The sequence below is a fragment of the Medicago sativa genome, chromosome 8 (assembly GCF_051527215.1).
Source record: "Medicago sativa cultivar Bolivia chromosome 8, Bolivia_mono, whole genome shotgun sequence".
Classification (NCBI taxonomy): domain Eukaryota; kingdom Viridiplantae; phylum Streptophyta; class Magnoliopsida; order Fabales; family Fabaceae; genus Medicago; species Medicago sativa.
The window spans coordinates 11,738,696-11,758,083 of NC_140756.1; the positions used below are offsets into that span (position 1 = coordinate 11,738,696).

At 31.6% G+C, this 19,388-nt stretch overlaps 1 protein-coding gene across 1 annotated transcript; it reads right to left on the bottom strand.

Moving 5' to 3' along the window:
• Nucleotides 1-4,463: 4,463 nt before the first annotated feature.
• On the bottom strand, nt 4,464-12,137 carry LOC146896967 (vacuolar protein sorting-associated protein 26B). The gene is made up of 12 exons (XM_085738092.1): nt 11,922-12,137; nt 11,705-11,747; nt 11,536-11,610; nt 8,706-8,780; nt 8,496-8,568; nt 7,831-7,875; nt 7,608-7,719; nt 7,388-7,454; nt 6,268-6,312; nt 6,074-6,129; nt 5,500-5,675; nt 4,464-5,024 (listed from the first exon to the last, which is right to left on the bottom strand). Exons 2-12 carry the CDS (start codon nt 11,705-11,707, stop codon nt 4,846-4,848), a joined length of 906 nt encoding a protein of 301 aa, XP_085594218.1. The 5' UTR covers nt 11,708-11,747; nt 11,922-12,137; the 3' UTR covers nt 4,464-4,845.
• Nucleotides 12,138-19,388: the final 7,251 nt, after the last annotated feature.

Here is a 19,388-nt window from a genome sequence, read left to right on the forward strand (position 1 = left end):
TTTTTTTTTGTGTTTTAGTTTCATGTAGGTTGTGAAATGAACATGATCTAATTCTATTGCAATGTTGTTTGAACAGTAGAAAGGGCTATGGTCCTACAATGACACTTTCTCTCTACACTCCTGTGCTTAACGTTGATTGAATTTTACTCTTTCAACCATAAAAAATAAAATAAAAATTACTCTTAAGGTATGTTTAAGGTATGTTTGGAGTTTAGAAGGGAAGGACTTCAGAAAAAATGAAGTGGAATGAATGGATGCTTTAGACTTTAGTTGGGAAGGGATTTGAGAGATTCATTAATCATTATAAAGATCAGAAAATTATTAAAATGAACATTTATGAATTTTTTGAGCTTTGAATATCATGAGAATTTTGTAAAAAGGGTCTTGCTAACCAGTGCCTTCAGGGCAATGGTTAAGGAAACCAAAAGTAGTATATTTACATTGAATTCAACAATGTTTTGACTTTTAAAAAGTTAAATTCTTCACTTTTCACCATTTTCCAATGCAATGTTTCTATTTTTATCATCTTAACCAATGCCCTAAGGGCACTATTTAGCATTTCCCTTGTAAAAATATAAGGATAACAATACTCCCTCCGTCCTAAAATATAAGCAAAAAAATCTCATTTTCTTTGTATCAAAATATAAGCAAAAAACACCAACTTTTATGTTATTATTGTGTTTTTTCAAACAAATCATCTTTTCCAATATAAAATTAAATGCATGTTGCATTCAATTTGTTTCTCTTTTTATTTTCTCCATAATTTTTAACCAATGAGAATTATTTTTACATCTTTCCATGAAACTTATTCCAAGGAGAACACAAAAAATTATACCTCAAATCACTAAGTATTGGTTTTCTTAATAAGTGTGAATTAGTGTTTTTTGCTTATAAAAAAAGACGGAGGGAGTATAAATTAATTAGTTATAAAATTCCTCCCCTTGCGAACCTATCACATGTGTAATTAAAGTTTTTCTCCTCCATTTTACCAAAAATTAAATTATCCTCCCTTCCTTTGAACCAAACATATATATAATTAAAATTTCCCCCCTTCACTTTCCTCGGTTAAAATCCTCCCCTCCGTTTAGATGGGAGGGGCTTTGGAAGGATGGGAGTAAAAATAAAAATAGATAAAATTTCAACCTTTTTTGAGATTTTTTTGTAAAGAATGATAGATGATTGTTATAATTAATGTATTTTTAATATTGAGCCTTCAATTCAATTTGTGAGCTCCCCAAGATTCTCCCATCTCAAAGCTCTATTCATTCTTTCTACTTCATGCTTCCTTTTTATCAATGTGCTTTCCTCCCACCTAAACTCTCAAACACACAGTGTCTATGCATTGTCCTTATCAACTTAGCTAAGCTCACGCGGACATAATAAAACACATTTTCATACCTTTTTAATGGGAGGGTTAAGATTATACAACATAAAAAAAAAAAAAAATTGGAGACAATCCACTCTCGTATGCCAAATAATATTGTTATGAACATGTCCAATAATTTTGAGTCCTTTGATTGAATCAATCGAGTTATAGTCATGGCGGTGACTAATGTCAAAAGTTTCAAGATTGAGTTAAGTCATTGGTGGAAAAATCCTCGAGTTTTTCAAATCTTTGGTGTGAAAATTATGTTTCGTTGCTTTTATTGGTTGATTAATCATTTTATGTGATTTAGTTTGTGGTTGAATATTTGTAAGACAATGATTCATATTTGTAAGTTTAACCATTACGAAAACAAATTCATCAAAATCTTGAACTTCGTCAATTCACACAAATGAAATATCAAAAAGAAAACCAATCTTAGATTTGGTTTGTTCAACGATAGATTTATTTTGTTCAAAGTCATGGAAAATATAACATCGTTGTTTCATGAGGTAGTGCAATGGGGAAGAGAGAAAAACAACAGTCTTAGAGATATCATAATAAATATTCGACCCCATACTTCATGAGTGAGTCATGGACAAAAAATGTTTGATATGATAGCATAAAGTTCCTTTACTATTACTCCATATATAGCCATTTTTGTGTTCTAATTAATGATGAATATTAGTGAACATCAACCTTGTCTCTATCATATGGTGGTGTTATGTCTTATTTCTCGTTTGCTCATTCTAGAGTCCTCTGCAATGAGCTTTTATGATTGCTCTAAAGTGGAGGGCTCTTGAAAGCGGCAAAAGTGAAAGTATGACATATTTGAAATCGATGTGAGAATTAGGGTTCTTTGAACACACAAATCTTCAAACTAGGTATGCTATGGAAAATAGAACTTCTATAAATACGATCAAACTTCTGAACTACTAATTAATAATATCATAAAAAAGAGAATTCCTTCAAAAAAAAATCATAAAAAAGAGAATTGTAAACAGAAATGATGAAAAAAGAAGAATAAAACAAGAAACAAAAGCCTTGAAAATTGTGGAGTTTTATACAAACTTTTTGAAACAAAAAATGGTTCTTCCATGTGGTCAAGGGTCCATTGTTTAAAGAAGAAAATGCAAAAGCTTGTTTGGTTAATAGATGAAAACAAAAAATCATAACACTTAATAACAAGTTAAAGACAAAGGATCTTTCGCAATTAAACTTATTGCATTGCACTAAAAAAAACGAATATATAGCAGATCAATAAAAACATCAAAACCCTAACTGCCAAATAGAAAAAGTGACATAAGAAGAACACTTGAACGAAAAACAGCGAAAAAGTAAATCAGATTTAACAGCATAAAACAATAAAACAAGACATTTGAACATGAAAAAGAAATCAAAAGCCAACATTAACAGTGGAGGATAGGTAAAAGAAATGACAGACTAAAATGTAGATATATTTTTCAATAACATCCATGAAAGTATCAGTGAAATATTTCCTCTCGTTACTACTTCATCAGATTGCAAGAGAAGATAAGGAGTATGGTTTCTACCTCACTGATCCCCATATGGAATGTTATTTGAAAAAACATAAGGCAGTGTTTTGAATGGGAATGGGGTTCAAAGGATGAATGAAGTGTTACTTATATATGGATATAGATTATTAGGGTTTAGTTGGAACATAAAAGGAAGGGTTGGTCTACAATTGGATAAAAAATGAAGAGGAGGGGGGGGGCTGTCCTTTACTGCTCCCCTTTCTGTTTCCAACTGATGAGAATTTGTCACCATTCGATCTGCCTTTATCTCCTAAAACACAATCTGGACCATTAAAATGTATGACTATCCGAGTGAAATTATTCTCACCAACAGCAATTGGCCATGTGTCAAGATTTGATTCGTCCATATCTTTAGTACTATGCCCACTGCACACACTAATATGTAACTGTCCAACAACTTTGGCACTTTGTTGTTTTTATTCACATGTGACTTCTTTGACAAACTCATTCCAAGTTACAACCGTTCACCAAATCCATGTGAGTCTGACTACTCAAATTTTAGATAATGTTTTTCTCAATGAATGAATGTTTAAATGAATGTTTATGATTAATGTAAAGCAAAAAATAAATAAATCTTTTCACCTATTTTAAGTGTTTTTATAAAGAATGATAAATTGATATTTATAATTAATGTATTTTTAACATTGAGTACAAAGCTCTCTAAAATATTGTTTCCGACACCTCAAACAGGATTACCTGTCTCAACTTCTTAAAAGCCTCTGTAACATAAATTTACAGCCTCAGCCGAATTGAGTAAAAGGTAAAATTAGAAAAATTGTAATATTTGATTATAAAAGAAAAGAGATCCCTGACTCCTAAAATTAAAAATAATCTGAATTGCAAATTATAAGCCATGAATGAATTGTGAACGGAAGTTTTTACTTCATTTAAAAGCAGAATCTTAGATTTGTGTAATTTTTCAAAAGCTATCAATAAGCCATTAAGGTCAAAGCAAATTGTATGTCCATAATTCAGTTACACAAAAATCACCTTTATCTCAGAACTGATCCTAACAAGTGTGTTTGATATTTGTTTTGTTACGAAAATGATTTGTTGATTCAGAATTATTACCTGCGTACATCTCATTAGTTTCAGGTTAGATAACCATTGCCAAAACAACTTCATTGGAATCTCTTAACCTTCATCATTTTGGACCTTTGGAATTTATTTTTCAAAGCAATGTTATGAGGTTAGATAAGTACTCCCTCTGGTCCTATATATAAAAAAAAATTCAAAAAAAATTTTGGTCCTAATTATAAGAAAATATCACAACTTTTAAGGTGTAGTTATTGCTTAAAAGACTTTTCTATCTCTTATTTAATATTTTTATTTTTAATATTAGTGGTGTATTTAATGTTTCACAACTTTTTATGAGGGTATATTTGTAAAAATATTTAAAAAGTTACACTAATTAATGATTACATTGGTTTTGATGTTTTTTGCCTTTTCTTCTTATAATAAGGACCGGAGGGAGTACATTATTACACAAATTAAATATCGAAAACAAAAGAAAAAGATGCCAATGCATAAACAAACAAAACAAATAAGAGTCCAACAACAAATTTTGTTCATAATAATTGAAAAAAGGACATTGTTTTATGAGGTAGTGCTGCAATGCAGTTAACAGAAAACCAGAGTCTTAAAATATCAGAACAAATATTCAACCACATATAACACATTCTCATGGATATAAACACTCCAGTGCAGATAAGAAATGCTTCCGTCAATATCGAATAAAAGATCAGTAAATGTACATCTTTGCAACTGTTGAATTTCAAGCATGTTTGAATGCTAAACCATTTTACCCCATGATAAAAACAAGATCCACAGACTGATTCCAGTATTTGAGAGTTCTTCAACATTCATCACAATCTTCTTTATTACTATCATCAACAAACTAATACTCACTCTTCCTATGGTAATTGTTCATGAAGTTTCTTGCAGCCTATACATTGTGATTTCCTGCTGCTTGAAGTATCGCCTGTCCTCTTCATCAACCAACACAAGATTCAAAAAGTACTTCACGCTGAATTTGTTATTGATGTTGTGATGAGTCGGCGTCAGCTCGTAAGGACTGAGGAACAGTCTGATTGGTATTGACTCACCTGGAAAAGTAATCAAGCATTAGTCAGTGCGTTTATGGGCACATATGAAGTAATTTTTTTACTTCAGGGTTAACACGCTAATGATAGTATTAACTGTTCTATTTATTTAATGTGTACACAGTCCATGAAAAAAAGAACTGCTATCGTTGAGCTGTACTCAGAACATATATTAAAAGGTGAAATTTATTTTATGTAATTAACATCTGTTGTAGAAAAGTTCTGTGAGAGATTGGTTTTGCTAATTGCAAGACTACATAGCAGAACGTGTTTTATTGTTGAGCCATGTCATAATAGATTTGACAATTTTAGTTACCTACCAATCACCTAAATTACCTTCTTTTATCTAGGCTTGGGAGCAACTATATGATGTTAAACTAATTTTAATCATATTTGCTTTGTTTAATTGCAAACCTGGGTTGTTGCATAAACTTTCTGTCTTAGTTTGTTTATTCATCCAATTTAAAGTTTAACCTACCTCTTACGGGAGCACCATCCATCAACTCGAATTTAGCCAGTGTTTCTGTCTCCACATGGGTGTTGGTCCCTGATCCTGTTGACTCTCGGCGTCTAATCTCAAGATCCATGTTTTTTATCTTGATTCTGACAAGTAAAAAGTAAATCTTGCCAATGATAACGTCTTTCAGATGATACCTGAAAAGTTGAAATTCCCAATTAGTATTTACAAGTTTCTTGTCCTTTAACCTAAAAATTATAAATAAGTTGATGAGAAGAATGTTCTCTTCAAATATAAGGCCTGTACAGCGTTAGAGTTTGACAAAAATATCTTTGGTGCACATGCCTGCCTAATTACCTAGGATTGTTACTTGTTTATAGTAAACTAAGTAAAGGTGATCCGGAAGTCGAGGTAAGAAATTTACAGGCCAATATAACCAAACAAGATAAAGCAACAAGTAAATTTCATATTTCAAGCTTTAAGCAGAAAAAAGATAGGATACAATTACAAGCTAGTAGTAGTAAAAGTAATAAAACTAAGACATAAAAATTGAGCAAAACTCCAGTCAAATGGCCAATCAAAACAGTCAACTTACTTGCTTTTGTTATATTCAAATTCAATGTGCAGACAATCTTCTATTCCAACTTCCATCTGTGCAAGGTATAACATATTGTTAAATACATAATGAAGAATTAAAAGCAGCTAACAACAGAGTTATGAGGAAAAGCACAAGGAAATAACTACATGTGCCTGCAGATATTTAATGCAGGCTCATATTATTGAGCTCACCTTAATGCTGTTATTAATCTGCGGAAGCGGCGAATAGTTGCGAACCTGACAAATGATGATAAAAATAAAATTAATCAAGTGATGAAATAGAATCAAAAACCTTATCAATGTAATTACATATACAGATATGCAAGTAGTTTTTGTGAGTGGGAATAGTGTAGTCATGGTGAAAGCAAGGTTAGAATCCCCCTAGACTCAACTCGTCAGGGTTTACATGTAGACTCATACAAGTTTATTTAATACAAATCTACACATAATTTAATACCATGTAGTAAGTTGGATGATACATGATTTAATGCTGTATACTAAGACAGATGAGATGACAAATAATTAACTACTATGTAGTAAGATGACTTAGACCAGACCGCAAAAAATATAACAAGTTCAAAAGGATGACGAACCGGGCTTCCCGCATCGGAGCTGCAGTAAGCTGGATAGAGATAGGTCTCAGCTTATTATTAGAGTCAGGTTCAGTTATCTCGTTAGTCTGTTGAGTTATTGCAAACTTGTGTGTTTGTTCATGTATTCTAGTTCATGATTTAAATTATGCTGCGACCTGGGAGTATGGGATTGTGACTTGATCTAGTATCCTTCACCTCCATTGCAGATGGGTTTACATTCAGAGGTTAGATGACTCTAAAGGTTTTGTGCACTGGAAGTCTTAGTTTGTGCACTGGAAGTCTGGCAGTCAAGGTTTAGTGCAATGTGAAGCCTTAACCAATGAGCTGTAGCAATTAGAGTTTTTTTTTTTTTTTTAATACACTAAACTACTGTCATTTTCAAAATGTTTAATGGAAATAACCATTATGTTCGGCACACATTCAATTGACCTCAAACTCAAAGTTCTATGCGAGGCTACCTGAGTTTACACATGAATGACTTTGAAGTAAGTTAACACGGTTTTGATGTGTTATCTCGTACAAGATTAAATTCTACAAGTCAACTAGAGAGTTTAACAGCCCCATGGTTGAAAGTATAGGAGTGTCAATTGGAAAAATATTATTGGTGTGACATGACCATATAAACTTTTTTTTTGGGTGTCGGGGATAAAATAACATTCAACTGGATATCTCAGACCATAAATAAATCACAAATTGTATTTCACTGATAAAGAACGTACCACGAAATCCTGGTACTCAACTATGCTTCCTGCGTAACCACGATTAATGGTCACTTTCAAGACATACCTGGAAAATGCAAATACTTAAAAACATCGCATGATATCATCATATTAAAGCTCTCCCCATCCTGTTATTTGCAAAGCAAATAATCCAGAAAGACAGCGAAAGCACATAAAGAAAACTTAAACTGAGACACATGCATCTTCCAAGATATGATACCTAAGCCTCACATTCACCCCGTTGTATGTCTCATATGGCATTTCAACAGTTGAGAATTCAAATGGATATGTTTTCCTTTCATAGATTTCTCCAGGAACATCTAGTTCTCGTACTGCAAAAGACAGCAAAATGAAATTTAGTAATCGGCTGTAAGTAATTCATCATTAAATGAAAGGCTAACAACAATTGTGTAGAATATGGAAGAGACAGAATACTCAATTACCAAGGGACGTAAAGTCATAAAAATTTCCTCTGTCAAAATACATCTCTGCACAGTGAAATGAAATTCAAAATGAACTTTATATCAGTAATCAGTAATACAGTAATATGGGATTAAAAAAAAATCATAAACAGGAGAAAATATTCAAGCAGAAGCGGAATAAAAGCTGTATATATTATATTAGAGATGAATGTATAATCTATTCCCTTTGCTAGTCATGACCAAAGAATAATTTAACAGTTAAGTTACAGATCATCGAGGAGGAGAGGGGAGGGAGGAGTGAAAGAAAACATTTTCTTAAACATTTTTGACAAAACTGAGATGGAAGGATCACAGTAGGGCAACTTGTCTTCTTGTATATATAAGAAGTAATCCAAGATTAACTGTAATGTCAACTTTAACACTTTAAGAATTAGGACTGAAAGCTTTTAGAAATATAAGGATCGTTTTACGTTTTATCCTGAATCAAATGTACTAAGCAGAAAAACAACTATCCAGCTGACTATCACACCGGATAAAAATATAAAAGTATAGAATCAAGTTGGAATATCTCGCCTGAATAGCAATTCTAAAAGGAAAATGATGAATAAAAAGCTTCAAGCAGCATACACACTCAATACAAAGAAACAAAACAAATTAAAAAGTGGAAGGATTAGTCAAGTACAAACCTATCTGTCCAAGGAGCTCAACTTTTATGCCATTGTGGTCAATCTTCTTCCCTTGCATAGGTTCTATTGTAATCTAAACATGGCAGCAAATACATAAATAGTCAATGCATGAAGACCCACTGGAAAATATATCGAAAGTCATTGCAACAATATGATGAGTTTAAGATAAACTAAAACATATAATATTGTTTAGATAAACAACTAACATACCTTTCCAGCAATGTTTTCTTGACTGTGGAAAAGTGGGACTGTAACTGTTTGACCATTTTCTTTTTTAAATGGAACCTTGAAAAATGGCAAAAAGAATGTCAACCAAAACGATCTAAAGTCGCTAAAATCATAACTCGTGAAAGATTCAAAATCATTAATAGAGCAAAGATAAATATCAAACTATGTTAAAATTTCCCTACTTGCAAGGAAAACGTGAGGAGAGTGTGAAATAAGAAACTCTGAACATGTTTAAGTGAAGAAGATAGTGAGCAATATGATATTTATATACATGATTAATACAATAGTCATAATTATCTAAGGGTGCAACCAATCTCTATATGCAATGAATTATAAATATTCCCCTAAAGCTGGAAAGTGGAGACAAAAAAGTATCCAGTTTGTTATAAGATATAAGAAATCCTTGGTTCCCAAAGTGCTCTGGTGAACGAACCTGCCAACTGATCATTTGAGTTGACAAAGGATGTGCAATTTAAGATAGAGTGATCATTATTATATTTTTCTGGTACAACCTTGAATAATAGAATGATCATTATTATATTCACAATGAGGTTATGCATATTTATATACAAGAGAGAATCTCAAGAAAGGAAAAATAGAATATAAGGTAAGTTTTCAGAGGTAATAGATGGAGTGAAGGCAAATGTAATGGGACTTTTCTGATTGTAATCAGACCTTTCAAATGATTCTGTAAGGTAGAAATGACAACTGAAGCTATAAACTTTTAAGAGCAAACTACAGTGAAGTCTAGGTACTTAGAGTGATTCAAACTACGAAGAAAATGAGATTGAGATCATAAATAGGTACAGGAGATACTGAGGAGTCTTCTGGTGGAGGCGCAATGAGGTTCTGACAATGGGAGGGGAGGGGAGGGGAGTGTGTGGCTTTCAAAAGCAGGTTGAGACAGAAAACAGTTGCGACACGTACAGGCACACTAGAAGGTTTCTAGTCGCGCAACTTTGAGAAACAGCCGGAGATACAGAGATACACTTGATAGGGTTTTTCAGAATTCGGACAAAAAAAGGTACTTCTCAGCAGCAGACAGACCATCAAATGAACTGATGGCAGCTGGAGATACAAAATAGCCAAAACTTGCTGTGACAGAATAAAATGCACAGCTAAAGCTCAACAAAGGATGTGACAATTTAAGAAGAAATCTACTCACAAATAAAATGGCAATCAATCTCAATGAGCTTAGTTTGTTCATGGAATTTGGATTGGATGCGATGTCAGTATTTGGCTGATTATAATAAAAAGAAACTTGTCTCAATACTCAATAGTTCCAATCTAAAACAATTTATATACTCTTCAATGAGGAGTCTCGGCCATATGAGTTCACATGTAGCAAGAGTCATAGCTCGATATTTTGCTAAAAACATCAGTCAAAGGAAATTGATATTTAGCCCCTTTATGGTAGGAAGGATGGGATTCGTTAGAACATTAATTTCAGACATTTTCAAAATCCTTATGTAGGCCATGAAGAACAAAAACCATGCGCATTTGATCTATCTTATCTATAACTTTTTGAAGATCACTATCGGTTAGCATAGTCTTCATTTGTTGAATAGTTGACTGAGCTTTGTTTAAATAGGAAACAAAATCATGATCTTCAATTTGAAGAGTTGCAAAATTATGAACAGAATCATAGAGATTCCGATTGTCATTAACATAAATATTCTTAGCCTTCTTCAAAATCTCATAACAAGAAATATAGGAGTGGAAGTGAACTACAAGTGACGGGTGAATTGATTGCCAAAGTAATAATGCTAATTGATAACCAGTATTTTCCCGGTCATCCTTCAATAAATTGTCGACTCTTTGAACTTGGGGTGTCAAATGATCATAAAGTCCCTGACCAAGAGACCAAAATTTGACAGCGCAGTTCCAGTCCAAATAATTTTTGCTATTCAAAATTTCAGAGGGAATAGATGGAGTTCTTGAAAAGGCGTATGAAATGGGATTTTTCTGATTCTAATCAGATTTTTCAAATGATTCCATGAGGTAGAAATGAAGGCTGAAACGGTAAAGTTTTAACAGTAAACTACAGTGGAGTAAAGGCACTAACATGATTACTCAAACTTGGAAGAAAATGAGACATGAGACCAAAAAATAGGCACTGGAAATACAAACGAGTGTAAAGAATAAAATTAAAATTCAGAGCTTAGTTCAACAATGACTCTTCTATGCAATGGAAGCGTCAAACGAGAGCGGAATCGAACCCACTTTGAGTCTAATAACAGCTTGAGAGAAAAAATGAATCAATTGCTTGAGTAAAGAACACATAATATAATATATAAAGGGATTAATTCATATGCACCGACAGTCTAAAGAATTTTTTTATTGTCAGTCAATCATTGTCGTTCGATCATTAAAAAAGTCAACTTTCATCATTTCTAACTTAAGAATCATAAAAATGATGGTTTCTGATTGGTTGAAATTGTAAAAAAAATTACACAGTACATCAAAATTACTCTCATACAAAATGAGTTCAATTCCCAGGCCATTGGCCCTCTTTTTTATGAAAAAAAAGTACAGTTTCCAGAAAGAGAAATTAAAGCGATCATAATTTCCAACACTCTCTAAGAACCTCAATATGTAATGAATTATAGTATTAAATTAAATTATTATTTACTATGTGATACGTGTAAGTCTAATTCAGCCCGAAAAGTGAAACTTCAATTATATTCTATTTTCAACACTCTCTATCAACTCTCACTACTACTGACATCAACCTCAACATTAACAACAATACAAAATGCAATTGCCACACAATATGATGCGAGTATATATACTACAATGAAAGTCTGCTCACCTGCTTCCGGTTTTTTCCATCATTAAACGAAATCAGGACATTACATGCAGGCTTGAAAGCTCCAAGAAGATAATTCTATAAGCACAGAATCAAATGAATCAAAGTCAGAATTGAAGAAAACCAATAATTACATAACCAAAACACAAAAACCCAATTAAACAAAACTCACCATACTGTTCACAATTCAATCTTCTACTATCTACCTCAAGCACCTGTTGAAAAATACAAATTTCCAATTACCACAAAATCAAGATCTTCAAACCCAAAATATTGAAATCAAGATCATTGGGTACCTAAAATCAAACTCAAAATCAAATTTTTCTTAAAGTATGAAAAGATCATGATTATCCCCTCAAAAACCCTAAAAAACGAAATTCGAGAGATACCTTGTAGAGTGCGATCACAACGATGAGTTTTGAGAGTGCAAATCAAGGAAAGGAATTGAGAAAATGAGTGAATGGATCTAAGAAAAGCATAATTTGAAGTGAATCTAAAGCTGAATGAGTAAAGACATCGATCGGAGGAAGAAGGAGTAGAGTGGTTGTTTCTTCTTCTTCTTCTCTTTCTTTCTCCTGAACTGAATTTTCAATGCTTAAACGCTTGTCGTTTAACACAGTCTCAATGCTTTTCTTTTTTTTCTTTTCAAATAAAAAAATAACTGTGGTTTTTTCTCTTATTTACTTTTATTTTATTTTTTTAATGTAGTTTTTAGAATTAAATCAGTTTTTCCTTAAAAAAAAAGTTTTTAGTCCCTATAAATAAAGTTAATTTTTTTTTTTTAGTTTTCATAAAAAAAATTACATGTTTTAGCACCTATAAAAAATTTCAGTACATAGTTTTAATTCTATTAAACGAAAAATTGTTTACCTATGTTTAAAATTTTAAATTTTTCAATGATTTTTTACAAATTTGTTTAAAATATTATAAAAAGTTTCTCAAAAAAAATTAGCTCAAAACTTTATTTTTAGATTCAAATTTTCATTAGTTTTATTTTGAAATTTTGTTGTTCAATTAAATTTATGATTAATTAATTAATTAGATGTTAAAAAACTCCAAATTTTTATAATGTTCGTGTGTAAAAAATATTCAGAAATTTAAAATTTTAAACATAAGTAAACAAATTTTAAGTTAACAGAGACAAAAACTATATGCTGAAAAAAATTATAGGAACCAATATCCGTCATTTTTTATGAGGACTAAAAACTAAAATCAAATTGGTTGTCGCATGTCAGTAAAAATGTGCCACTCCAGCAAAAAAAAAAAAAAAGACTAAGGACCAAATTTAAGGAGATTAGAAATTGCAATGTCGAATTAAAATGATTTATAATTACATGGACTAAAATTCAAGTGACACATATTTGTAGGAATCATTTTCATATTCATGCCAAAAAAATAACATCTAAATTTTAATAAGGCCAAGAGTACGTAAGACAACAAAGATATGTGCATTCATCTTTACCAACTCGATTAGAAAAACATATGTAATTCAGTGGTTATGTTATATATTTATATCATGTTATTGTTGGTTTTGTATTTGACAAAATTACCTTGAAAGGCACCGAAGAGATTATTATGTCGCTCTCTTTAAGACGTTTTGCAGCAGTGCTCAAAATTGTGCAAGAAAGACTATCAACTATGTCGCCTCTAGGATAAAAACAACTCAGTTCACATTGTGCGATTAACTACTATGTTGTAGATAATCATTCAAGAATTACACCCTCAATATGGTTAAAATGGCCACTCAATTATGGTACATGTATCACTCAAAATTGAAGGGATATAAAGAGAATAACAACTCAATGAAACAAGCCGAAGGAAGAAAAGAGAAACATTTGATAATTCATAAGCGTTTTTCGATGTACCGAATGAACTATGCGGGCTCTCCTTTTATAGGGTGAATTCAAAACTGATATGGAAAGGCTTAGGGAACAAGTACTTCGCAAATTAGTTCTAGTAACCAGCAGATCATACAAGTTTGGAGCTTAAGTTGGAGCGCGTGAGTGGATAAGACCAGAAATATCTGAATAGTTAGTTGGATCAAATATGATAGAAACTTGTTCGTTAGTTGGACAGATAGAATCGTTGTCACACGTGTTATATAAACAATACTAATGTGTGTTTTATCATATGTGAGACTTCAACTTTTTTCAATTCATACTACATTAAGTCTATCCGATTTTGGACTTGATGTTTATTCTTCCAACTTTCATTTTTCACTCTAGCTTTCCAACATAACCAAATTGAACTTCCTTGAAGTCCTGTTTTGAACCAAATTAATAATTGAGATCTAAAACCCTAACTTGAGTCACTTGGACCAGCCCTCGTATTTACCTTCGTTACCATTGTTTGGATGCATTTGCTACACATTGAAGTTGAACGCAACAAAAGCAATTTGAAAATTTTATTGACCATTAGACTAGATTTTGTCTAATTTGTATGTCTCTTAATACTAGCAACTTGTATTTTTAGAGTCCAAAATGGCTATTCACCATACTTTTTACTTGTCTGAATCAAGGCTAGTTTTTTTTTTTTTTTTTTTGTTAATGCTTCGATGAGTCCAGTAATTCAGAGTTTGTTCTCGCGGCCTGAGTATAGAAGACTTTCTTCAAGTATGAGCTAAGAATTGTTTTAGCTAATCACTAGACTTGAGAGTGACTTCATCCTCAATTTTGCAATCAAGGCATGTGATGAAGTGGCACCATACTCAAGTCAATAATCGATTAGTTTTCATTTCTATCAATTTTTATCATGAAAACTTTATCACTTAAGGAATGTTGTTGCTACCACATCTTATATGGTTTTATAGTTATGTTGCCTTTTTATTATTGCTTATTTCAACATTAAGATGGCTGTCACAGATAATATGTGTATGGAAGTGATGAAGTCCATCTGCAAGTTTTAAACCTTTCACCACATTACCTCCTTTTTGGAGATTTTTTAAGTCTTGTAGTTAACTTCAAATTATTGTCTATTAAACACACACACATTGATAATGAGTTATGCCCTTATGTTACCATCCATTTACATATACTTTTGATCTTTTGAAACCATACAACTTACCAATTTAGTACAATTTTCAAAGTTTAAACCTTGAACCTCCTTCTTAAATCTACTTTGATGTTCCTTAGCTCACCAACCAAGTTACCTATTTGGGACCTATGTTTTGAACATTTAACCATTAGGAGCAGTTGTGATTATTATTTTTGTTATCATTAGTATTTGAAGTGTACTGGTGAGTCCCTTATTATTATTTTTTGGGGGCTAGAAAGTCTCTTAATCACTTTCAACCTTTAAGCTAAACTAGCGCGATACAACAGGAGATTGGTAAAGTCGTTTAGGAGGCTTTATTGGTGTTCAAAAAAAAATATTTAAAAGGATTTCAATGGATGAATGTTTATGAAATATTCAGGAATATTCTACCTTGCTCGTGGACCGAATTCAGTTGTCACTTGTCAGCCACACCATGCCCAGTTGGGATCCGCCCCTGGTTGTCAGATGAAGGGAAACCAACTCAATCGAACCTTCCTTTTTAGTTCTACCCCGACAAGCCCTTTTATCGGGCTAATTCTGCGACCAATCACTCCCTTAGCCCGTTCACTACTTCACTCATGTTTGGCCTATCAGAAGAATTAGTGGACAAACAAGCCGTTTGTATCGCAACAGCTTTCCAGGCAGAGTTAGTGTCAACAATATGCTCTATATAACAATTGTGATTATCACCAAAAGAACAAACAACTCCTAAGCTGTAAACATCACTTTTTTTGGGTCAACCTGTTTGATGTCATGTACCTTGCAGGTAGACCATATTATTTGTAATGAATATCCAACTTAGTCTCTAAAATTATAGAGCGCTATTAGGTTAATTAGTCCTGAAGCAATTTCCTTGCTGACCTTGGCTGCATCCACCCAAGATCAGCCCAAAGATAAGGCCATCAAGGCAATTGCCTTGAGCCTAAAAAAGATAATATTAAAAACTAGTTTATAAAAAGGTTTCATATTCTACTATTGGTAAAAAACAATATTTGATATAAAGGGCTTCATATTCTATGAAAACTAATAACATGTTATCTAAAATTAACATTGTTTTAATAAAGATTAAATCAGTTCATCCACTTCAAGATTTTCTATTCATTCTCTTTTTCTTGTTGAAATAGACTCTTCGATTGTTGTTAGCCTTGTAAAAAAAGGTACCACATTCATTATTGCTCTCCAACCCATTTCGAATGGCGTCTCTGAACCTTTACGATTAGACTATACGAGTATCTCGTAATTATAGAGAAGATAATAGTTGTGCGGATTTTCTAGCAAACTTGAGGCATTTTGACACTCTTTTGGTGTTTTCCTTTTGTTTTAAATAAAAACAAAAAAGAAAGAAGAAAGAAAAATGACTATAATTAGTAGCAAGTAGAGTAACCTATATATGTTGCCAAGCTGGATAATCTACACCTATACAAGCCCACAATACAACTGTTACTTAAACAAAGTCAAGTCTCTCCTTCTTCCCTTCCCACTTGCCAACGCCAGCCTACTAAAAAAATGAGCTCACAAAAATATTTTCAACACGGAAATTGGTTATTTATAGACATTTTCAAATTGATTATTAAGAAATCAAAAGGAGACAAACCAAGCAATAACATAGTTTTCTAAATTTAGCAAGAAACTCAACTTCTATGACCTCTTTTGTCCAATCAGGATCAACCTTCCGTTGCAATTTGAAGAACAAAACAAGCAACCACGTTCAAGTAGGAGTAAGACCCATAACAGTACACAAGTTGAGTTCAGAAATTGTTGGTTTTTATTTTTTATTGTGTAACACAGGCAGAATATATATGTGCCAATAATAACAAATTTTTTTTTTTGACAAGCCAATAATAACAATTATATCCTTCTAAATACTTTGTGGCATGGCTTATTATTTTCTGACATTAAGTGTATGACAAATAATATCCGTAGTTTTGTTTTAACTCTCCCATTTTCACAAAAAGATGACTCTAGAAATTTAGAATTCAAACTGAAGGTAAATAAATTTGGTCGAAAATTGTTTCGGACAAGACTCAAACTCAAATTTTTTAAAACGATATTATTATTAAAATAAATGTCACCCAGTTGAAAAATTTAATTTATGTGTCAAAGAAGATATGACTATAATTTTGACGAGGATTTCGTAACTAATTTTTTTTAGGGTTAAATATGTTTTTAATCCCTATAAAATTGGGATCTTTTAAGTTTAATCCTTACTTAATTTTAATAGTTCTTTTAGTCCCTAATTTTTTTTTCTGCATTGAGTATTAGTCCCTACTCAACTTCAATTTGTTTAATTTATGCTTAAACTCTTAAATTTTTGAACAATTTTTTTTTAGAACATTACTAAAAGTTCATCCGCAAAAAATTATCGCAAAATTTGATTTCTACATCTAGATTTTGTTACTTTTTATCTTTAACTTTTGTCGTTTTAAAAAATTGATATTTAATTCGTTTCATGTTAGAAAATTCTAAATTTTAGTAAATGAACCTTTCATAGTGTTCTAAACTTTTCTCTAAAAAATCGTTCAAAAATTTAAGAGTTTAAAGATAATTAAACAAACTTTGTTTTAGCAGGGACTAAAAATCGTTCAATTTTATAGGGACCAAAAACATATTTAACCCTTTTTTTTTTTTAAGCTTTTCTTAACTTAAAAGTTTGAGGCTTAACTCTAGTTTGACATGTTTGACCCTCCGATCCGTAAGTGAACAAAAAGTGGTGAGATTTGTATTAAGAATTTTGCTAACAAATGTCCTAACTTATATATCTTATAAGGAGACTTGTTAGCATAATACATGCATCTATAACTTATCTTATATAGATTTTAGGCTAAATATCACGTTTGGTCCTTTTAGTTTGACAGAATTCTCAAGTTAGTCCTTTAAGTTTCAAAAGTTTCAAATAGATCATTTTAGTTTGACAGAATTCCCAAATTAGTCTTTTAAGTTTCAAAAGTTTCAAATAGGTCCTTTTAGTTGAGAAATTATTTCACCACTACCTCTGCTGTCAGTTAGTAAATTAATTGATGATGATGTAGCTGTTAAGTTGTTTACTTGGATCAAAACGTTGTCTTTTAATAGTGCTAGAAAGACATTTGTTGTTGTAAATAGCTGTCTTTCTAGCACTATAAATGATCATTTATGATCACGAAACGTGACATTTTGACATCCTGGAGCTTTTAAAAGGCATCATTTTGATTCAAGTCGACAACTTAACGGCTACATCAGCATCAGTTAAACGAATACTGACAGCATGGGTAACAGTGAAATAGTTTATCAATTAAAAGGACCTATTTAAAACTTTTGAAACTTAAAGGACTAACTTGGAAATTCTATCAAACTAAAAGGACCTAATTGAAACTTTCGAAACTTAAAGGACTAACTTGAAAATTATGTCAAACTAAAAGGACAAAAAGTGATATTTGACCTAGATTTTATATAGAATAAGTTATTTTTTAAACTTTCAATACGTTGAATGCATAATTTTCAATGCAAAATGTTCTCTTTAAATTTTTTAACAAGCGCCTAAAGCAATTATCTTAAATATTCTCACGTTGTTTCATCCATTGACCATTTGGTGACTTGATCAAAGGATTTAAAAATGTATAAGGCCCAATGATTAAACGTTTTAGATCTAATAGGAGCATATTTGATATATTAATATTATAGTGTCACGCATTATACTGCACAGAATGTTGAAGGAAACAATGTACAAGGGACACTCTTGCTTCAATGAAGGGCAAAGCCTAACGAAAATACGAAAAAAACCACATAAAAAAAATAATACAAGAACACATCAATACATAGGGAACAAATGCAACGAAATACATGATACATCCATACTTACATAAACAAAAAACATACATGATGAAAGCACCACAAAAACCAGAAAGCATGAGGAGATAGAAGTCAATCCAAACCCTATCTAACCAAGGATAAGGCCTATCTCACCAAGCACTTCTAAAATGTGCAAAAGACCTATAGAATATCATTAAAAAACCATCTTCAAAAGGAGAATTTAATTATATTTACGATTGCTCAACACATAGAACCTTGTCATCAGAGAAGATAACATCATTTCTTTCTTCAAAAAAAAAACATCATTTCTATAATTTCAAATATTACACACTACCACATGCCAAATCGGGGAGAAACCCTTTATATGGTGAGCAACAGCTCCAAAAGACATGAAAACTAAATGTAGATGGAACAAAATTCGATAGAATTGACAATTGTCACCATAACCACCAAAAAACACATTATACCATACTGGGAGAGTAAACTCTTTATATTTGACAATTTTATACAAATTAAGAAAAAATATAACAATTGAAATTGAAATAAAGAAAATAACGTGGTTTTGTTAATTATTTTTATTATTATTTTTATTTCATTAATTATCGTGAATCTAAAGTGACAAGCATTGAGGTTGTATTTTAAGTTAATTTTTATCCTTGATTTATCACATAGCAAGAGTAAATGTAAGCAAATAAATATATATCTTAATACGTAGGCGATAAACTTGGCTTGTTTTTCATCTAGAGGGAATAAATTTGTGTGTGACTTCATTTTAATTTGAGCTAAAAAAATATCGCATGCAGATAAAGTAACAAGCACAAAGACATGCATGGTGAAGACATTCTAGTTACATTAAGATAAATTAGGACAAATGTTAAACATGTGTCTTTAAGACATGTTAAGGGACTCAATATAAAATACATGTTTTAGGAGTTTTGCATTTAACTCTTTAAAAGTTTAAAAATTGTTTTTTCAATATAAAATTTTGGGTTAATATCCCTTTTGGTCCCTGTAATATTAGCGAATTCCGGTTT

Coding starts and splice junctions, on each gene's coding strand:
- LOC146896967 (XM_085738092.1), bottom strand. Junction 6,130..6,267: donor AGATTAATAACAGCATTAAG/GTGAGCTCAATA, acceptor TACCTTGCACAG/ATGGAAGTTGGAATAGAAGA. Junction 5,676..6,073: donor TTTGAATATAACAAAAGCAA/GTAAGTTGACTG, acceptor TCAACTTTTCAG/GTATCATCTGAAAGACGTTA.